Raw genomic sequence first — 19,871 nt, forward strand, 5'->3', positions numbered from 1 at the left:
CCCTCCCTCTCTCTCCCCCTAACACACACACACACACACACACACACACACACACACACACACACACACACACACACACACACACACACACACACACACACACACACACACACACACACACACACACACTGACTGACTGTCTCTCGGGGAGATCCTCATTCATTGAGTTGGCTTCCTCTCCCTGGTCACATGACCAGGCTGAACATTCTTCCTCCATGTGACTCGACCCAACATCTCCTTATAAGGGCCTCAGCCGGGGAACCTTAAAGGGACGGTTACGCAATTACTACAATATTACCCTGCTAGGTCTTGCCTAGGGTGTGTGCTCTCTCTCTCTCTCTCTCTCTCTCTCTCTCTCTCTCTCTCTCTCTCTCTCTCTCTCTCTCTCTCTCTCTCTCTCTCTCTCTCTCTCTTTCTCTCTTTCTCTCTCTCCTTGCCTAGGGTGTGTGCTCTCTCTCTCTCTCTCTCTCTCTCTCTCTCTCTCTCTCTCTCTCTCTCTCTCTCTCTCTCTCTCTCTCTCTCTCTCTCTTTCTCTCTCTCCTTGCCTAGGGTGTGTGCTTTCTCTCTCTCTCGGTTTAAGTCAATGAGACAAGAGAAGCCTTTTTTTGTGTGTTTGGTTTGGGGTTGTTGTGTGAGGAAGTGTTATTGAGTCATAACCAAGACCAAGACTTCCTCCTGTAGGGTCAGGGTTGTGTTAAGGCTGGAGTGGGGATCCTCCTGTAGGGTCAGGGTTGTGTTAAGGCTGGAGTGGGGGGTGGAGGGGTCCTCCTGTAGGATCAGGGTTGTGTTATGGCTGGAGTGGGGGTTGGAGGGGTCCTCCTGTAGGATCAGGGTTGTGTTAAGTCTGGAGTGGGGGTTGGAGGGGTCCTCCTGTAGGATCAGGGTTGTGTTAAGGCTGGGGTGGGGGTTGGAGGGGTCCTCCTGTAGGATCAGGGTTGTGTTACGGCTGGAGTGGGGGTTGGAGGGGTCCTCCTGTAGGATCAGGGTTGTGTTAAGGCTGGGGTGGGGGTTGGAGGGGTCCTCCTGTAGGATCAGGGTTGTGTTAAGGCTGGAGTGGGGGTTGGAGGGGTCCTCCTGTAGGATCAGGGTTGTGTTAAGGCTGGAGTGGGGGTTGGAGGGGTCCTCCTGTAGGATCAGGGTTGTGTTAAGGCTGGGGTGGGGGTTGGAGGGGTCCTCCTGTAGGATCAGGGTTGTGTTAAGGCTGGAGTGGGGGTTGGAGGGGTCCTCCTGTAGGATCAGGGTTGTGTTAAGGCTGGAGTGGGGGTTGGAGGGGTCCTCCTGTAGGATCAGGGTTGTGTTAAGGCTGGAGTGGGGGGTGGAGGGGTCCTCCTGTAGGATCAGGGTTGTGTTATGGCTGGAGTGGGGGTTGGAGGGGTCCTCCTGTAGGATCAGGGTTGTGTTAAGGCTGGAGTGGGGGTTGGAGGGGTCCTCCTGTAGGATCAGGGTTGTGTTAAGGCTGGGGTGGGGGTTGGAGGGGTCCTCCTGTAGGATCAGGGTTGTGTTACGGCTGGAGTGGGGGTTGGAGGGGTCCTCCTGTAGGATCAGGGTTGTGTTAAGGCTGGAGTGGGGGTTGGAGGGGTCCTCCTGTAGGGTCAGGGTTGTGTTAAGGCTGGAGTGGGGGTTGGAGGGGTCCTCCTGTAGGATCAGGGTTGTGTTAAGGCTGGAGTGGGGGTTGGAGGGGTCCTCCTGTAGGATCAGGGTTGTGTTAAGGCTGGAGTGGGGATCCTCCTGTAAAACCAGGGTTGTGTTAAGGCTGGAGTGGGGATCCTCCTGTAAAACCAGGGTTGTGTTAAGGCTGGAGTGGGGGTTGGAGGGATCCTCCTGTAGGATCAGGGTTGTGTTAAGGCTGGAGTGGGGGTTGGAGGGGTCCTCCTGTAGGATCAGGGTTGTGTTAAGGCTGGGGTGGGGGTTGGAGGGGTCCTCCTGTAGGATCAGGGTTGTGTTAAGGCTGGAGTGGGGGTTGGAGGGGTCCTCCTGTAGGATCAGGGTTGTGTTAAGGCTGGAGTGGGGGTTGGAGGGGTCCTCCTGTAGGATCAGGGTTGTGTTAAGGCCTCCTGGGTAGTAAAGGGATTATTCAGTCTTTATGGTATAACGTGACTATATAAACAAGATGTTTAGTAAACATTACACCAGTCTTTATGGTATAACGTGACTATATAAACAAGATGTTTAGTAAACATTACACCAGTCTTTATGGTATAACGTGACTATATAAACAAGATGCAGTCTTTCCGTGTTGTTAGCTATTTTCAGGCTTTTAAGGGATAGAAGCACACTTCCTGAAGTGTATCAGGTGTGAGGCCCTGAGAACCCAACTTCCTGTCTCTCGTCTCCTCAGATGACCTTATTAGGCCAGCTGTGTGTGTGTGGGTGTGTCAGAAACAGATACGGAATTCACAGTACATTCCTCAAAGTGATCAGCCTTGGGTATTTGTCAGTGCCTTGGTAACCCTCTGTGGTAACCTGGTAACCTTGGTAACAGAACACACCCACGTTGTAAAACCCCCTCCCCCCGTGTAGTAGTCTCTTCTCACACCGGAGAATGTGTACAATTATTAAAGTTAACTTCATAGTAGCAGACTGATGTAGCCCCTGGAGTACAACAGCATGGCTGTGATTCTGAACACAAAGCTCTTTCAGCTCTGTCTCTCTCTCTCTGTCTCTCTCTGTCTCTCTCTGTCTCTCTCTGTCTCTCTCTGTCTCTGTCTCTGTCTCTCTCTGTCTCTCTGTCTCTGTCTCTGTCTCTGTCTCTGTCTCTCTCTGTCTCTCTGTCTCTCTGTCTCTGTCTCTGTCTCTGTCTCTGTCTCTGTCTCTGTCTCTGTCTCTGTCTCTGTCTCTGTCGCTGTCTCTGTCTCTGTCTCTGTCTCTGTCTATGTCTATGTCTCTGTCTCTGTCTCTGTCTCTGTCTCTGTCTCTGTCTCTGTCTCTCTGTCTCTGTCTCTGTCTCTCTCTCTCTCTGTCTCTCTCTCTCTGTCTCTCTCTCTCGCTATCTCTCTCTCTCTCTGTCTCTCTCTCTCTCTCTCTCTCTCTCTCTGTCTCTCTCTCTCTCTCTCTCTCTCTCTCTCTCTCTCTCTCTCTCTCTCTCTCTCTCTCTCTCTCTCTCTCTCTCTCTCTCTCTCTCTCTCTCTCTCTCTCTCTCTCTCTATCTCTGTATGTTTTACTAGAGTAGGGGAAGACTGAGTCACAATCAGGACTTTGATTGATGAATGTTGTAAACCCCATATATAGGCCTACTGCAGCGGGCAGTCACAGGTAGAGAACAGGGAGTCAGGTGTTTAAGTTTGGTATCAGTGGAGGGTCCAGGGTCCAGTTTGGTATCAGTGGAGTAGTGAGGGTCCAGGGTACCAGTTTGGTACCAGTGGAGTAGTGAGGGTCCAGGGTACCAGTTTGGTATCAGTGGAGTAGTGAGGGTCCAGTTTGGTATCAGTGGAGTAGTGAGGGTCCAGGGTACCAGTTTGGTACCAGTGGAGTAGTGAGGGTCCAGTTTGGTATCAGTGGAGTAGTGAGGGTCCAGGGTACCAGTTTGGTATCAGTGGAGTAGTGAGGGTCCAGGGTACCAGTTTGGTATCAGTGGAGTAGTGAGGGTCCAGGGTACCAGTTTGGTATCAGTGGAGTAGTGAGGGTCCAGGGTACCAGTTTGGTATCAGTGGAGTAGTGAGGGTCCAGGGTACCAGTTTGGTATCAGTGGAGTAGTGAGGGTCCAGTTTGCTATCAGTGGAGTAGTGAGGGTCCAGGGTACCAGTTTGGTATCAGTGGAGTAGTGAGGGTCCAGGGTACCAGTTTGGTACCAGTGGAGTAGTGAGGGTCCAGGGTCCAGTTTGCTATCAGTGGAGTAGTGAGGGTCCAGTTTGCTATCAGTGGAGTAGTGAGGGTCCAGTTTGCTATCAGTGGAGTAGTGAGGGTCCAGGGTACCAGTTTGGCATCAGTGGAGAAGTGAGGGTCCAGGGTCCAGTTTGCTATCAGTGGAGTAGTGAGGGTCCAGTTTGCTATCAGTGGAGTAGTGAGGGTCCAGGGTCCAGTTTGCTATCAGTGGAGTAGTGAGGGTCCAGTTTGCTATCAGTGGAGTAGTGAGGGTCCAGTTTGCTATCAGTGGAGTAGTGAGGGTCCAGGGTACCAGTTTGGCATCAGTGGAGAAGTGAGGGTCCAGTTTGCTATCAGTGGAGTAGTGAGGGTCCAGTTTGGTACCAGTGGAGTAGTGAGGGTCCAGTTTGGTATCAGTGGAGTAGTGAGGGTCCAGGGTACCAGTTTGGTATCAGTGGAGTAGTGAGGGTCCAGGGTACCAGTTTGGTACCAGTGGAGTAGTGAGGGTCCAGTTTGGTATCAGTGGAGTAGTGAGGGTCCAGTTTGGTACCAGTGGAGAAGTGAGGGTCCAGTTTGGTATCAGTGGAGTAGTGAGGGTACCAGTTTGGTATCAGTGGAGTAGTGAGGGTCCAGGGTACCAGTTTGGTACCAGTGGAGTAGTGAGGGTCCAGGGTACCAGTTTGGTACCAGTGGAGTAGTGAGGGTCCAGTTTGGTACCAGTGGAGTAGTGAGGGTCCAGGGTACCAGTTTGGTACCAGTGGAGTAGTGAGGGTCCAGTTTGGTACCAGTGGAGTAGTGAGGGTCCAGGGTACCAGTTTGGTACCAGTGGAGTAGTGAGGGTCCAGTTTGGTACCAGTGGAGTAGTGAGGGTCCAGTTTTGTGGCTTTACACCCCCTGCTATAATGTGGATAAAGAGTTACCTGTCTAACAGAACACAGAGGGTGTTCTTTAATGGAAACCTCTCCAATCCAGGTAGAATCAGGAGACCTGTATGACCAGATAGATCCATGCTGACTGTACCTGTACCCCAGGTGAGTCACACAGACAGGATCCACAGGTACAGCTCACACCTCTCTACATCACCATGACAACCAGGGCTGTGTTTGAGAGGCATAGCCCAGAGAGCAAGCACACACACACACACACCACAGTGATATAAGATGTGTCAGACAGGGTGGTGTGTGGTGTGGATGTGTCAGACAGGATGGTATGTGGTATGGATGTGTCAGACAGGATGGTGTGTGGTATGGATGTGTCAGACAGGATGGTATGTGGTGTGGATGCGTGTCAGACAGGATGGTGTGTGGTGTGGATGTGTCAGACAGGATGGTATGTGGTGTGGATGTGTCAGACAGGATGGTATGTGGTGTGGATGTGTCAGACAGGATGGTATGTGGTATGGATGTGTCAGACAGGATGGTATGTGGTGTGGATGTGTCAGACAGTATGGTATGTGGTATGGATGTGTCAGACAGGATGGTATGTGGTGTGGATGTGTCAGACAGGATGGTGTGTGGTGTGGATGTGTCAGACAGGATGGTGTGTGGTGTGGATGTGTCAGACAGGATGGTGTGGATGTGTCAGACAGGATGGTATGTGGTGTGGATATGTCAGACAGGATGGTATGTGGTGTGGATGTGTCAGACAGGATGGTATGTGGTATGGATGTGTCAGACAGGATGGTATGTGGTGTGGATGTGTCAGACAGGATGGTGTGTGGTGTGGATGTGTCAGGCAGGATGGTGTGTGGTGTGGATGTGTAAGACAGGATGGTATGTGGTGTGGATGTGTCAGACAGGATGGTATGTGGTGTGGATGTGTCAGACAGGATGGTATGTGGTATGGATGTGTCAGACAGGATGGTATGTGGTGTGGATGTGTCAGACAGGATGGTGTGTGGTGTGGATGTGTCAGACAGGATGGTATGTGGTATGGATGTGTCAGACAGGATGGTGTGTGGTGTGGATGTGTCAGACAGGATGGTGTGTGGTGTGGATGTGTCAGACAGGATGGTATGTGGTGTGGATGTGTCAGACAGGATGGTGTGTGGTGTGGATGTGTCAGACAGGATGGTGTGTGGTGTGGATGTGTCAGACAGGATGGTGTGTGGTGTGGATGTGTCAGACAGGATGGTGTGGATGTGTCAGACAGGATGGTGTGTGGTATGGATGTGTCAGACAGGATGGTATGTGGTGTGGATGTGTCAGACAGGATGGTGTGTGGTGTGGATGTGTCAGACAGGATGGTATGTGGTGTGGATGTGTCAGACAGGATGGTGTGTGGTGTGGATGTGTCAGGCAGGATGGTGTGTGGTGTGGATGTGTAAGACAGGATGGTATGTGGTGTGGATGTGTCAGACAGGATGGTATGTGGTGTGGATGTGTCAGACAGGATGGTATGTGGTATGGATGTGTCAGACAGGATGGTATGTGGTGTGGGTGTGTCAGACAGGATGCAGTGTGGTGTGGATGTGTCAGACAGGATGGTATGTGGTGTGGATGTGTCAGACAGGATGGTGTGTGGTGTGGATGTGTCAGACAGGATGGTGTGTGGTGTGGATGTGTCAGACAGGATGGTGTGTGGTGTGGATGTGTCAGACAGGATGGTGTGTGGTGTGGATGTGTCAGACAGGATGGTGTGTGGTGTGGATGTGTCAGACAGGATGGTGTGTGGTGTGGATGTGTCAGACAGGATGGTGTGGATGTGTCAGACAGGATGGTGTGTGGTATGGATGTGTCAGACAGGATGGTATGTGGTGTGGATGTGTCAGACAGGATGGTGTGTGGTGTGGATGTGTCAGACAGGATGTGTCAGACAGGATGGTATGTGGTGTGGATGTGTCAGACAGGATGGTATGTGGTGTGGATGTGTCAGACAGGATGGTATGTGGTGTGTATGTGTCAGACAGGATGGTATGTGGTGTGGATGTGTCAGACAGGATGGTGTGTGGTGTGGATGTGTCAGACAGGATGGTATGTGGTGTGGATGTGTCAGACAGGATGGTATGTGGTGTGGATGTGTCAGACAGGATGGTATGTGGTATGGATGTGTCAGACAGGATGGTATGTGGTGTGGATGTGTCAGACAGGATAGTATGTGGAATGGATGTGTCAGACAGGATGGTATGTGGTATGGATGTGTCAGACAGGATGGTGTGTGGTATGGATGTGTCAGACAGGATGGTATGTGGTGTGGATGTGTCAGACAGGATGGTATGTGGTGTGTCAGACAGGATGGTATGTGGTATGGATGTGTCAGACAGAATGGTGTGGATGTGTCAGACAGGATGGTGTGTGGTATGGATGTGTCAGACAGGATGGTATGTGGTGTGGATGTGTCAGACAGGATGGTATGTGGTGTGGATGTGTCAGACAGGATGGTATGTGGTGTGGATGTGTCAGACAGGATGGTATGTGGTGTGGATGTGTCAGATAGGATGGTATGTGGTGTGGATGTGTCAGACAGGATGGTGTGGATGTGTCAGACAGGATGGTGTGTGGTGTGGATGTGTCAGACAGGATGGTGTGTGGTATGGATGTGTCAGACAGGATGGTATGTGGTGTGGATGTGTCAGACAGGATGGTATGTGGTATGGATGTGTCAGACAGGATGGTATGTGGTGTGGATGTGTCAGACAGGATGGTATGTGGTGTGGATGTGTCAGATAGGATGGTATGTGGTGTGGATGTGTCAGACAGGATGGTGTGGATGTGTCAGACAGGATGGTGTGGATGTGTCAGACAGGATGGTGTGGATGTGTCAGACAGGATGGTATGTGGTATGGATGTGTCAGACAGGATGGTATGTGGTGTGGATGTGTCAGACAGGATGGTATGGATGTGTCAGACAGGATGGTGTGGATGTGTCAGACAGGATGGTGTGGATGTGTCAGACAGGATGGTGTGGATGTGTCATACAGGATGGTATGTGGTGTGGATGTGTCAGACAGTATGGTGTGTGGTATGGATGTGTCAGACAGGATGGTGTGGATGTGTCAGACAGGATGGTGTGGATGTGTCAGACAGGATGGTGTGGATGTGTCAGACAGGATGGTGTGGATGTGTCAGACAGGATGGTATGTGGTGTGGATGTGTCAGACAGGATGGTGTGTGGTGTGGATGTGTCAGACAGGATGGTGTGTGGTGTGGATGTGTCAGACAGGATGGTGTGTGGTGTGGATGTGTCAGACAGGATGGTGTGTGGTGTGGATGTGTCAGACAGGATGGTGTGTGGTGTGGATGTGTCAGACAGGATGGTATGTGGTGTGGATGTGTCAGACAGGATGGTGTGTGGTGTGGATGTGTCAGACAGGATGGTGTGTGGTGTGGATGTGTCAGACAGGATGGTATGTGGTGTGGATGTGTCAGACAGGATGGTGTGTGGTATGGATGTGTCAGACAGGATGGTATGTGGTGTGGATGTGTCAGACAGGATGGTATGTGGTGTGGATGTGTCAGACAGGATGGTGTGTGGTATGGATGTGTCAGACAGGATGGTATGTGGTGTGGATGTGTCAGACAGGATGGTATGTGGTGTGGATGTGTCAGACAGGATGGTATGGATGTGGATGTGTCAGACAGGATGGTATGTGGTGTGGATGTGTCAGACAGGATGGTGTGTGGTATGGATGTGTCAGACAGGATGGTATGTGGTGTGGATGTGTCAGACAGGATGGTATGTGGTATGGATGTGTCAGACAGGATGGTATGTGGTGTGGTTGTGTCAGACAGGATGGTATGTGGTGTGGATGTGTCAGACAGGATGGTGTGTGGTGTGGATGTGTCAGACAGGATGGTGTGTGTTGTGGATGTGTCAGACAGGATGGTATGTGGTGTGGATGTACTCATGGTGGGACCAGTACTGTAATGATTTATTAACCTCTGACCCCTGACCTCATCCTACCATAAGCCCTCTGTACTCATGGTGGGACCAGTACTGTAATGATTTATTAACCTCTGACCTCTGACCCCTGACCTCATCCTACCATAAGCCCTCTGTACTCATGGTGGGACCAGTACTGTAATGATTTATTAACCTCTGACCCCTGACCTCATCCTACCATAAGCCCTCTGTACTCATGGTGGGACCTGTACTGTAATGATTTATTAACCTCTGACCCCTGACCTCATCCTACCATAAGCCCTCTGTACTCATGGTGGGACCTGTACTGTAATGATTTATTAACCTCTGACCCCTGACCTCATCCTACCATAAGCCCTCTGTACTCATGGTGGGACCTGTACTGTAATGATTTATTAACCTCTGACCTCTGACCTCATCCTACCATAAGCCCTCTCTACTCATGGTGGGACCTGTACTGTAATGATTTATTAACCTCTGACCTCTGACCCCTGACCTCATCCTACCATAAGCCCTCTGTACTCATGGTGGGACCAGTACTGTAATGATTTATTAACCTCTGACCTCTGACCCCTGACCTCATCCTACCATAAGCCCTCTGTACTCATGGTGGGACCTGTACTGTAATGATTTATTAACCTCTGACCCCTGACCTCATCCTACCATAAGCCCTCTGTACTCATGGTGGGACCTGTACTGTAATGATTTATTAACCTCTGACCCCTGACCTCATCCTACCATAAGCCCTCTGTACTCATGGTGGGACCTGTACTGTAATGATTTATTAACCTCTGACCCCTGACCTCATCCTACCATAAGCCCTCTGTACTCATGGTGGGACCTGTACTGTAATGATTTATTAACCTCTGACCCCTGACCTCATCCTACCATAAGCCCTCTGTACTCATGGTGGGACCTGTACTGTAATGATTTATTAACCTCTGACCCCTGACCTCATCCTACCATAAGCCCTCTGTACTCATGGTGGGACCTGTACTGTAATGATTTATTAACCTCTGACCCCTGACTTCATCCTACCATAAGCCCTCTGTACTCATGGTGGGACCTGTACTGTAATGATTTATTAACCTCTGACCTCTGACCTCATCCTACCATAAGCCCTCTCTACTCATGGTGGGACCTGTACTGTAATGATTTATTAACCTCTGACCCCTGACCTCATCCTACCATAAGCCCTCTGTACTCATGGTGGGACCTGTACTGTAATGATTTATTAACCTCTGACCTCTGACCTCATCCTACCATAAGCCCTCTGTACTCATGGTGGGACCTGTACTGTAATGATTTATTAACCTCTGACCCCTGACCTCATCCTACCATAAGCCCTCTGTACTCATGGTGGGACCTGTACTGTAATGATTTATTAACCTCTGACCCCTGACCTCATCCTACCATAAGCCCTCTGTACTCATGGTGGGACCTGTACTGTAATGATTTATTAACCTCTGACCCCTGACCTCATCCTACCATAAGCCCTCTGTACTCATGGTGGGACCAGTACTGTAATGATTTATTAACCTCTGACCCCTGACCCCTGACCTCATCCTACCATAAGCCCTCTGTACTCATGGTGGGACCAGTACTGTAATGATTTATTAACCTCTGACCCCTGACCACATCCAACCATAAGCCCTCTGTACTCATGGTGGGACTTGTACTGTAATGATTTATTAACCTCTGACCTCTGACCCCTGACCTCATCCTACCATAAGCCCTCTGTACTCATGGTGGGACCAGTACTGTAATGATTTATTAACCTCTGACCCCTGACCTCATCCTACCATAAGCCCTCTGTACTCATGGTGGGACCAGTACTGTAATGATTTATTAACCTCTGACCCCTGACCTCATCCTACCATAAGCCCTCTGTACTCATGGTGGGACCTGTACTGTAATGATTTATTAACCTCTGACCTCTGACCTCATCCTACCATAATCCCTCTGTACTCATGGTGGGACCTGTACTGTAATGTTTTATTAACCTCTGACCTCTGACCTCATCCTACCATAATCCCTCTGTACTCATGGTGGGACCTGTACTGTAATGATTTATTAACCTCTGACCTCTGACCCCTGACCTCATCCTACCATAAGCCCTCTGTACTCATGGTGGGACCAGTACTGTAATGATTTATTAACCTCTGACCCCTGACCTCATCCTACCATAAGCCCTCTGTACTCATGGTGGGACCTGTACTGTAATGATTTATTAACCTCTGACCCCTGACCTCATCCTACCATAAGCCCTCTGTACTCATGGTGGGACCTGTACTGTAATGATTTATTAACCTCTGACCCCTGACCTCATCCTACCATAAGCCCTCTGTACTCATGGTGGGACCTGTACTGTAATGATTTATTAACCTCTGACCCCTGACCTCATCCTACCATAAGCCCTCTGTACTCATGGTGGGACCTGTACTGTAATGATTTATTAACCTCTGACCTCTGACCCCTGACCTCATCCTACCATAAGCCCTCTCTACTCATGGTGGGACCTGTACTGTAATGATTTATTAACCTCTGACCTCTGACCTCATCCTACCATAAGCCCTCTGTACTCATGGTGGGACCTGTACTGTAATGATTTATTAACCTCTGACCCCTGACCTCATCCTACCATAATCCCTCTGTACTCATGGTGGGACCTGTACTGTAATGATTTATTAACCTCTGACCTCTGACCCCTGACCTCATCCTATCATAAGCCCTCTGTACTCATGGTGGGACCTGTACTGTAATGATTTATTAACCTCTGACCCCTGACCTCATCCTACCATAATCCCTCTGTACTCATGGTGGGACCTGTACTGTAATGATTTATTAACCTCTGACCCCTGACCACATCCAACCATAAGCCCTCTACCTGTACTGTAATGATTTATTAACCTCTGACCTCTGACCCCTGACCTCATCCTACCATACTGTACTGTAATGATTTTAGTGAACAACGACAGAGTAGCACCCTTCGTGGGTCTCCATCCCGGTCCTCCCAGCAGCGCAGGCAGACCTGTTGACCACGGCTCCAATAAGGGTTCACTCTTTTTGGGGGAGGCGATTGTAACAGGCCTACCCCGGTAAGGCCTACCCCTAGGCCTACCCCTACTACAGGACTACATGAGTCCCACTGTCTGTTTGATATCAATATGGTCAACAGATCTGTTTGTGCCTTTTAGCCAGCTACTCTACTCTTCTCTAGGCAGACCTGTGTAGGACCAGTATTTCTGGTGGGGGATGTGTGTTGTCTCAGTCTGGTGGGGGATGTGAGATCTGTATATAACATAGTTAAACTAATTATCAGGCTAGCGGGCAGCGGGGCCTAATGACCCTGGCCTCTGGAATGTCCGTATATACAACACAAAAATTTACACTTACTCAAATTACACCAACACCATTCCTCACATCTTAGCTGGGCCTTGCATTGCCGTCCCCCCCATCACGACCTGACTATAGTTACCTTGTTGCTGTAACGTCGAATCTTTAAGTAGGCTACCAATACAAACCTACTTACATTTCAAAGGAAGATCCCTCTCTACGTTAGATATCTAACACAACACTATCGTCTTAGTTTATACCATAATCCCTCTGTACTCATGGTGGGACCTGTACTGTAATGATTTATTAACCTCTGACCCCTGACCACATCCAACCATAAGCCCTCTACCTGTACTGTAATGATTTATTAACCTCTGACCTCTGACCCCTGACCTCATCCTACCATACTGTACTGTAATGATTTTAGTGAACAACGACAGAGTAGCACCCTTCGTGGGTCTCCATCCCGGTCCTCCCAGCAGCGCAGGCAGACCTGTTGACCACGGCTCCAATAAGGGTTCACTCTTTTTGGGGGAGGCGATTGTAACAGGCCTACCCCGGTAAGGCCTACCCCTAGGCCTACCCCTACTACAGGACTACATGAGTCCCACTGTCTGTTTGATATCAATATGGTCAACAGATCTGTTTGTGCCTTTTAGCCAGCTACTCTACTCTTCTCTAGGCAGACCTGTGTAGGACCAGTATTTCTGGTGGGGGATGTGTGTTGTCTCAGTCTGGTGGGGGATGTGAGATCTGTATATAACATAGTTAAACTAATTATCAGGCTAGCGGGCAGCGGGGCCTAATGACCCTGGCCTCTGGAATGTCCGTATATACAACACAAAAATTTACACTTACTCAAATTACACCAACACCATTCCTCACATCTTAGCTGGGCCTTGCATTGCCGTCCCCCCCATCACGACCTGACTATAGTTACCTTGTTGCTGTAACGTCGAATCTTTAAGTAGGCTACCAATACAAACCTACTTACATTTCAAAGGAAGATCCCTCTCTACGTTAGATATCTAACACAACACTATCGTCTTAGTTTATACCATAATCACAGTGGCCATGACAGAAACTATCGATAATACATATATTATGCCAATCATTGAATAGGATGACACCTATCCTAATCAATGAACTTGTTATGTTAGCTAGGACGTTATATTGTGTGTATAGTAGTTAACCTTATATTAGTGCCTACACTTTATTAGCCCCTTATAACAAGGGCTGTCAATGCAGAGGCCCGGTGTGGCTCAATGCGACAAGCCAAGTGGATACGCCCTCGACCAATCAGGAGCCGCGCTGCAGAAAGTTCGCCTTATATGGACAGGGGGGTTGCGGTGAATGCGGATATAAAACCCGGAGCCTTGGCAACGCTTTAATCAGTACGTTTGTCACTGCGCAGGGAAAGGAGTATACAGCCAGTTTCTCTTAACGCCGGTAACTCGTCCCCACTAAAACACAGGTAAGAGATGGAATATTGTGTGATTTTTTTAAAAAGTTCATCTGTCATTATTATATTTGTGTCGAAGTTAATAATTTGTAGTTGGGGGCAATTTGATGTTAAGATAGTTATCTGGCCAACTCGTTTTCAGAATGCTCATAACGTTATTGGTGTACGGTGTTTTCCCTGGGCAGCTAGTTATCGTTGGTCAGAGTTTACACAGGTTTAAATGTGCTTTCTGGTCATTTTAAATGTAGGTAACTAGTTGATTTATCTAGTTAATTAACATCTCCGAGTGGGTGTGCCAACCGGTGTCTTATCGTTGACATTGACAGTAGGATAAATTAAATCGTTAGCATGACGGGCGTCAACAGTTCAAATGACTGTTACCGGATGTACAAAACATTTTACATCGGAGTTTGTTTACGGTCAAACTCCATTTTGGGAAACTCGCTCTGAGTGGTTATAGGATGTCTGGCAAATTCCAATAGCATTAATCAGGCTGTTAAAGTTAGGGAAATGACTTCCTATGTTTTAATGACGGTAGGTTGCGTAACTTGTCAAATATTTTATGACTGTTTTGCTCAACAGATGAGTCAGTGCTTTATGTGGTCAATGTGTCACTGTTTTTAATAGGTAACATTCCACACCCAGCCCAAGTTACAAGCTTTAACATGTAGACATTAGTGTAATCTGATAGCACGGAAGACGCTCCTTTTCAAACTATTTCAAGGATAGATGTGAAACTGTGACCTCGCCTTGGTTAGTCTGGGTGTTTATCCCGGTCCAGGGAGTGGCAGCTCCTTTCTAAACTATATTCAGGATAACTGACTTGTCCTGGGTTACTGTCTGGCTGTTTATCCCGGTCCAGGGAGTGTCTGTGTCACAGACTAACACATGTCAGGGGGCGCTCCAACTATTTCCTTATATGGTGATGCCTCGGCCGAATACAGCCAGCCTTTTGTCTGGCGGCGCTGTCTGGGGTTTACTAGGTGGCACAGTCATCTACTACGCCTGTTTCTACGACTTCTCTATTTTATAACCTGACTACACGTCTAACCTTGAATTAAGCCCCAAGCCAATTGTATTAATGAATTTTTACGGTAAAGCAAATGGACTGGTTGTGGAAACGCTGAGTGACTGAACGGTCTGGATTGTTGCTGTTCAGCGCCACCTAGTGGCCGTTCACTGATAGTACACTGGGTCAATAGTGACCGGCAGCGCACCCGGTAAAGACGTTAGTCTCATTCCTTGTGTTTTTATTCTTCCCGGTGCAGAAATGGAAGATGAAATCGCCGCCCTGGTCGTTGATAACGGCTCCGGTATGTGCAAGGCCGGGTTCGCCGGAGATGATGCTCCTCGGGCGGTGTTCCCGTCCATCGTGGGTCGCCCCAGACATCAGGTAATAATTAACTCCTCGTCTGTCATCTAATTACTGAAATATCACTATCTGCTAAACTGAATGTTGATACTGTTACATTGCTATTGGGACTTTAATGTTTTGTAGCCATTTGACTTTGTCTCTAGTCAACATTACACTGACTGTTTTGTGGTGTAGTACACTAGTAAAGGGTACTTACTAAATGACATAGTGTAATATTCTGTATGTTCTGTGTTGCTATGCAACATCATTGGAACTGACCTGTTAAGTCTAATCAACATCATTAATAGTGTAAATTAGCCTTAACATTCCATTGAGTACATTGTCACTGACCTGTATCTGTCTGCAGGGAGTGATGGTTGGCATGGGCCAGAAGGACAGCTACGTGGGAGATGAGGCTCAGAGCAAGAGGGGTATCCTGACTCTGAAGTACCCCATCGAGCACGGCATCGTCACCAACTGGGACGACATGGAGAAGATCTGGCATCACACCTTCTACAACGAGCTGAGAGTGGCTCCAGAGGAGCACCCCGTCCTGCTCACAGAGGCCCCCCTCAACCCCAAGGCCAACAGGGAGAAGATGACCCAGGTACGTCACTCTCCTCCTCTACCTTTACAGTTCTGCCCTCTTCCTCCTCTACCTTTACTGTTCAGTTCTGCCCTCTCTTCTTCCTCTACCTTTACAGTTCTGCCTTCTTCTTCCTCTACCTTCACTGTACAGTTCTGCCCTCTCCTCTCTTCCTCTCCTCCAGGCCCTCTGTCCTTACCGCTGATCTGTCACCCCTCTGGAAGCTAAAGGTCTCCTGTCAGTCTGTTCTGCCTCTCTGCATCCTGCTGGCTGCTAGCTAGGACTAGGCTAACCTGTAGGACAGTAATGATCTAGGACTGACTAGACTAACCTGTAGGACAGTAATGATCTAGGACTGACTAGACTAACCTGTAGGACAGTGATCTAATGATCTAGGACTGACTAGACTAACCTGTAGGACAGTGATCTAGGACTGACTAGACTAACCTGTAGGACAGTAATGATCTAGGACTGACTAGACTAACCTGTAGGACAGTAATGATCTAGGACTGACTAGACTAACCTGTAGGACAGTGATCTAATGATCTAGGACTGACTAGACTAACCTGTAGGACAGTGATCTAATGATCTAGGACTGACTAGACTAACCTGTAGGACAGTGATTTAATGCTCTAGGACTGACTAGACTAACCTGTAGGACAGTGATCTAATGATCTAGGACTGACTAGACTAACCTGTAGGACAGTAATGATCTAGGACTGACTAGACTAACCTGTAGGACAGTAATGCTCTAGGACTGACTAGACTAACCTGTAGGACAGTGATTTAATGATCTAGGACTGACTAGACTAACCTGTAGGACAGTGATCTAATGATCTAGGACTGACTAGACTAACCTGTAGGACAGTGATTTAATGATCTAGGACTGACTAGACTAACCTGTAGGACAGTAATGATCTAGGACTGACTAGACTAACCTGTAGGACAGTGATTTAATGCTCTAGGACTGACTAGACTAACCTGTAGGACAGTGATCTAATGATCTAGGACTGACTAGACTAACCTGTAGGACAGTAATGATCTAGGACTGACTAGACTAACCTGTAGGACAGTAATGCTCTAGGACTGACTAGACTAACCTGTAGGACAGTGATTTAATGATCTAGGACTGACTAGACTAACCTGTAGGACAGTGATCTAATGATCTAGGACTGACTAGACTAACCTGTAGGACAGTGATTTAATGATCTAGGACTGACTAGACTAACCTGTAGGACAGTAATGATCTAGGACTGACTAGACTAACCTGTAGGACAGTGATTTAATGATCTAGGACTGACTAGACTAACCTGTAGGATAGTGATCTAATGATCTAGGACTGACTAGACTAACCTGTAGGACAGTGATCTAATGATCTAGGACTGACTAGACTAACCTGTAGGACAGGAACAGTACTAATATTGATGACCTCGGACAGTGCTGTGAATGAGCTGTAGTGGTTTATATTGAAGTTACATTATGTAGGACAGCAACAGTTCTAATATTGCTGTGTTTCTCCACTAATGTATCGATCGTTTCCCTCTGACTCACTGGACAGCATGGTGTTTTACTCATCTACTGTAGACTGTAGTCCTCCAGCACCGTGACTCACATCCCCCTTCTCTCTCCCCAGATCATGTTTGAGACCTTCAACACCCCTGCCATGTACGTGGCCATCCAGGCCGTGTTGTCCCTGTACGCCTCCGGCCGTACCACCGGTATCGTCATGGACTCCGGTGACGGTGTGACCCACACGGTGCCCATCTACGAGGGCTACGCTCTGCCCCACGCCATCCTGCGTCTGGATCTGGCCGGCCGCGACCTCACAGACTACCTGATGAAGATCCTGACGGAGCGAGGTTACAGCTTCACCACCACGGCCGAGAGGGAAATCGTGCGCGACATCAAGGAGAAGCTGTGCTACGTGGCGCTGGACTTTGAGCAGGAGATGGGCACCGCCGCCTCCTCTTCCTCCCTGGAGAAGAGCTACGAGCTGCCTGACGGACAGGTCATCACCATCGGCAACGAGAGGTTCCGCTGCCCAGAGGCCCTCTTCCAGCCTTCCTTCCTCGGTGAGTCTCTGAACGAACCTCTCTGGAACAGCCGATCCGTGTCAGTCTGGCAGCCATCTTGTGTTGCGATGCCCCGTAGTGACGGCCATGTTGTCTCCTCTCTCTCCAGGTATGGAGTCTTGCGGCATCCACGAGACCACCTTCAACTCCATCATGAAGTGTGACGTGGACATCCGTAAGGACCTGTACGCCAACACGGTGCTGTCCGGAGGAACCACCATGTACCCCGGCATCGCTGACAGGATGCAGAAGGAGATCACCTCTCTGGCCCCGTCCACCATGAAGATCAAGGTGACTATAAATTAACAAATCAAATGTATTTATAAAGCCCTAATTACATCAGCTGATGTCACAAAGTGCTGTACAGAAACCCAGCCTAAAACCCCAAACAGCGAGCAATGCAGGTGTAGAAGCACGGTGGCTAGGAAAAACTCCCTAGAAAGGCCAAAACCTAGGAAGAAACCTAGAGAGGAACCAGGCTATGAGGGGTGGCCAGTCCTCTTCTGGCTGTGCCGGGTGGCGATAGATGGTCTGCTTCCTCCTGTAGTTAGCAGCGTTACTCCTGTCTGGTGTAGTTGACAGCGTTACCTGTTGCGGTCAGATGCTAGAACGACAGTGTGAACGTCTGTACTCGTGTTAATGTCCCCCCCCCCCCCCTCCTGTCTCTCCTCCAGATCATCGCCCCTCCAGAGCGTAAATACTCCGTCTGGATCGGAGGCTCCATCCTGGCGTCTCTCTCCACCTTCCAGCAGATGTGGATCAGCAAGCAGGAATACGACGAGTCTGGTCCCTCCATCGTCCACCGTAAATGCTTCTAAACCACCGACCCGTACAGACTCTCTCTCCTTCCCATTCCAACCAAGACTCTCCTTCCCATTCCAACCAAGACTCTGGCTCGACACGCCGACTCGGCCTCACCACTGGCGTGTTCTCCTGCTGTCAGTCTGTCTGAGAGCCTTCCCTATTTGGCTGGATGGACAGGATGTGATGTCGTTGTCTGACGGCAGACCATGTTGACGCTCACGACTCCACACGTCCTTGTCAGTTACAGTCTTCATGTTTATGTTCCCGCCACCTTATTGACCTCTATGGAGGTGTATCTGTCCACCCTATCCCCTACCTAGTGCACTATTGACCAGGGCCCATAGGGATCTAGTGCGTTACCTAGGGGATAGGGCTGTATTTGGGACCTTGACTCTGGGCTCTGTGTGGAGGGAGGGGGGAAATAAAGCTTAATGTAAATGATGTTATTGATATAAAAACAGTTTTGTTTTTTGTATTTTCAGTCTTATAGATACATGGTCCAGTTTGTTTTGTTATGAGAGGAGGTTTGACCATTCTAATGAGAGTTAAAGGTGTTCCCCCCTCTCTCTCTGGGTGGGGGGGGGGCAGGTGGCTCCTGTTGTGGACACTGACCAATACAAAACCAATAAAGTGCACATGTCTATTGAAATGGTTGTATTCTCTTGTCTTCCTGCATCAATGTGTTGAGCTGGTTACTTCCTAGCCTGGATACCAGGTCTGTTTCGTTTGACATGGATTACTAGAGGGGTGGACCGTTGACTAACAGACTGGTATCCAGGCTAGATGTATAACTGCTGTATGACATGGGATCTATTTGGCTGCATGAGAAATGGCAAATCCTTATGCGCCATTATTGATCTAAAGACCATTTTGAAGTGCAAAATGGCCGTATTAATTTATAGGCTTGGTCATAGCGCAAGCTGGGACGTTCTGTTAAATGGGTTGGTCCCGATGTCTTGTGGTCCCCCCCCCCCCCCCCCCCCCCCCCCCCCCCCCCACTGACTCAGGGGAAACAGTTTATTGGACCACAGATTAAATAATTTAACTTCATAGGGTGAAAGTGCATTTCCATCTAAGTGTTAGACTAATACACAACATCCAGGTTAAAGATTAACGGCCAAAACCCACTAACAAATGTTCAGACAGCAGAAGGGTTATCAGACCGCCAGGAACTATACTGTGGTTTAATTTGCGGCGCTATTAGGAGTGCCTGTGAGCCAGCGACAGTAGCTGGATGGTATTAACGTTTCATTATATTTAATCGGTGTTTCCTACACCCTGGTACTACCCGTAGCGGCGGAGTCTGAGGACACAATTTGACTGATTCATTCCGGTCTCTTCATAACCCCACTGCAGATCTGCGTAAAAGATAGCCGTGGTGTCGCTCTTCATTTCGGTTTTTCTGTGGTACATCTAAAGATCGATGCTTGACTTGTCTCGGTGACATTCTCGCTCTTTTCCGTGATCTCCATATCGACTAGCCTACCCGCACTGTCTGCGACCTGTTGACCAGCGCGTATGTACCAAAAACCAGACTAGACACACTATTTAAAGCGACGGTTTCTGTGACCACTATTGGGAGTTAAATTGAATTTA

General features: G+C 48.8%; 1 protein-coding gene and 1 long non-coding RNA gene across 2 annotated transcripts; one reads left to right on the plus strand and one right to left on the minus strand.

The window, feature by feature from the left end:
* Positions 1–13,365: 13,365 nt before the first annotated feature.
* On the plus strand, positions 13,366–18,924 carry LOC129848686 (actin, cytoplasmic 1-like). The gene is made up of 6 exons (XM_055915779.1): positions 13,366–13,471; positions 14,728–14,852; positions 15,181–15,420; positions 17,033–17,471; positions 17,581–17,762; positions 18,146–18,924. Exons 2-6 carry the CDS (start codon positions 14,730–14,732, stop codon positions 18,287–18,289), a joined length of 1,128 nt encoding a protein of 375 aa, XP_055771754.1. The 5' UTR covers positions 13,366–13,471; positions 14,728–14,729; the 3' UTR covers positions 18,290–18,924.
* LOC129848687 (uncharacterized) lies at positions 15,324–15,568 on the minus strand. Its single transcript, XR_008758528.1, has 2 exons — positions 15,510–15,568; positions 15,324–15,472 (listed from the first exon to the last, which is right to left on the minus strand). It is a non-coding gene; the product is annotated as an uncharacterized LOC129848687 (long non-coding RNA).
* Positions 18,925–19,871: the final 947 nt, after the last annotated feature.

The sequence above is a fragment of the Salvelinus fontinalis genome, unplaced genomic scaffold, assembly GCF_029448725.1.
Source record: "Salvelinus fontinalis isolate EN_2023a unplaced genomic scaffold, ASM2944872v1 scaffold_1107, whole genome shotgun sequence".
Lineage (NCBI taxonomy): Eukaryota > Metazoa > Chordata > Actinopteri > Salmoniformes > Salmonidae > Salvelinus > Salvelinus fontinalis.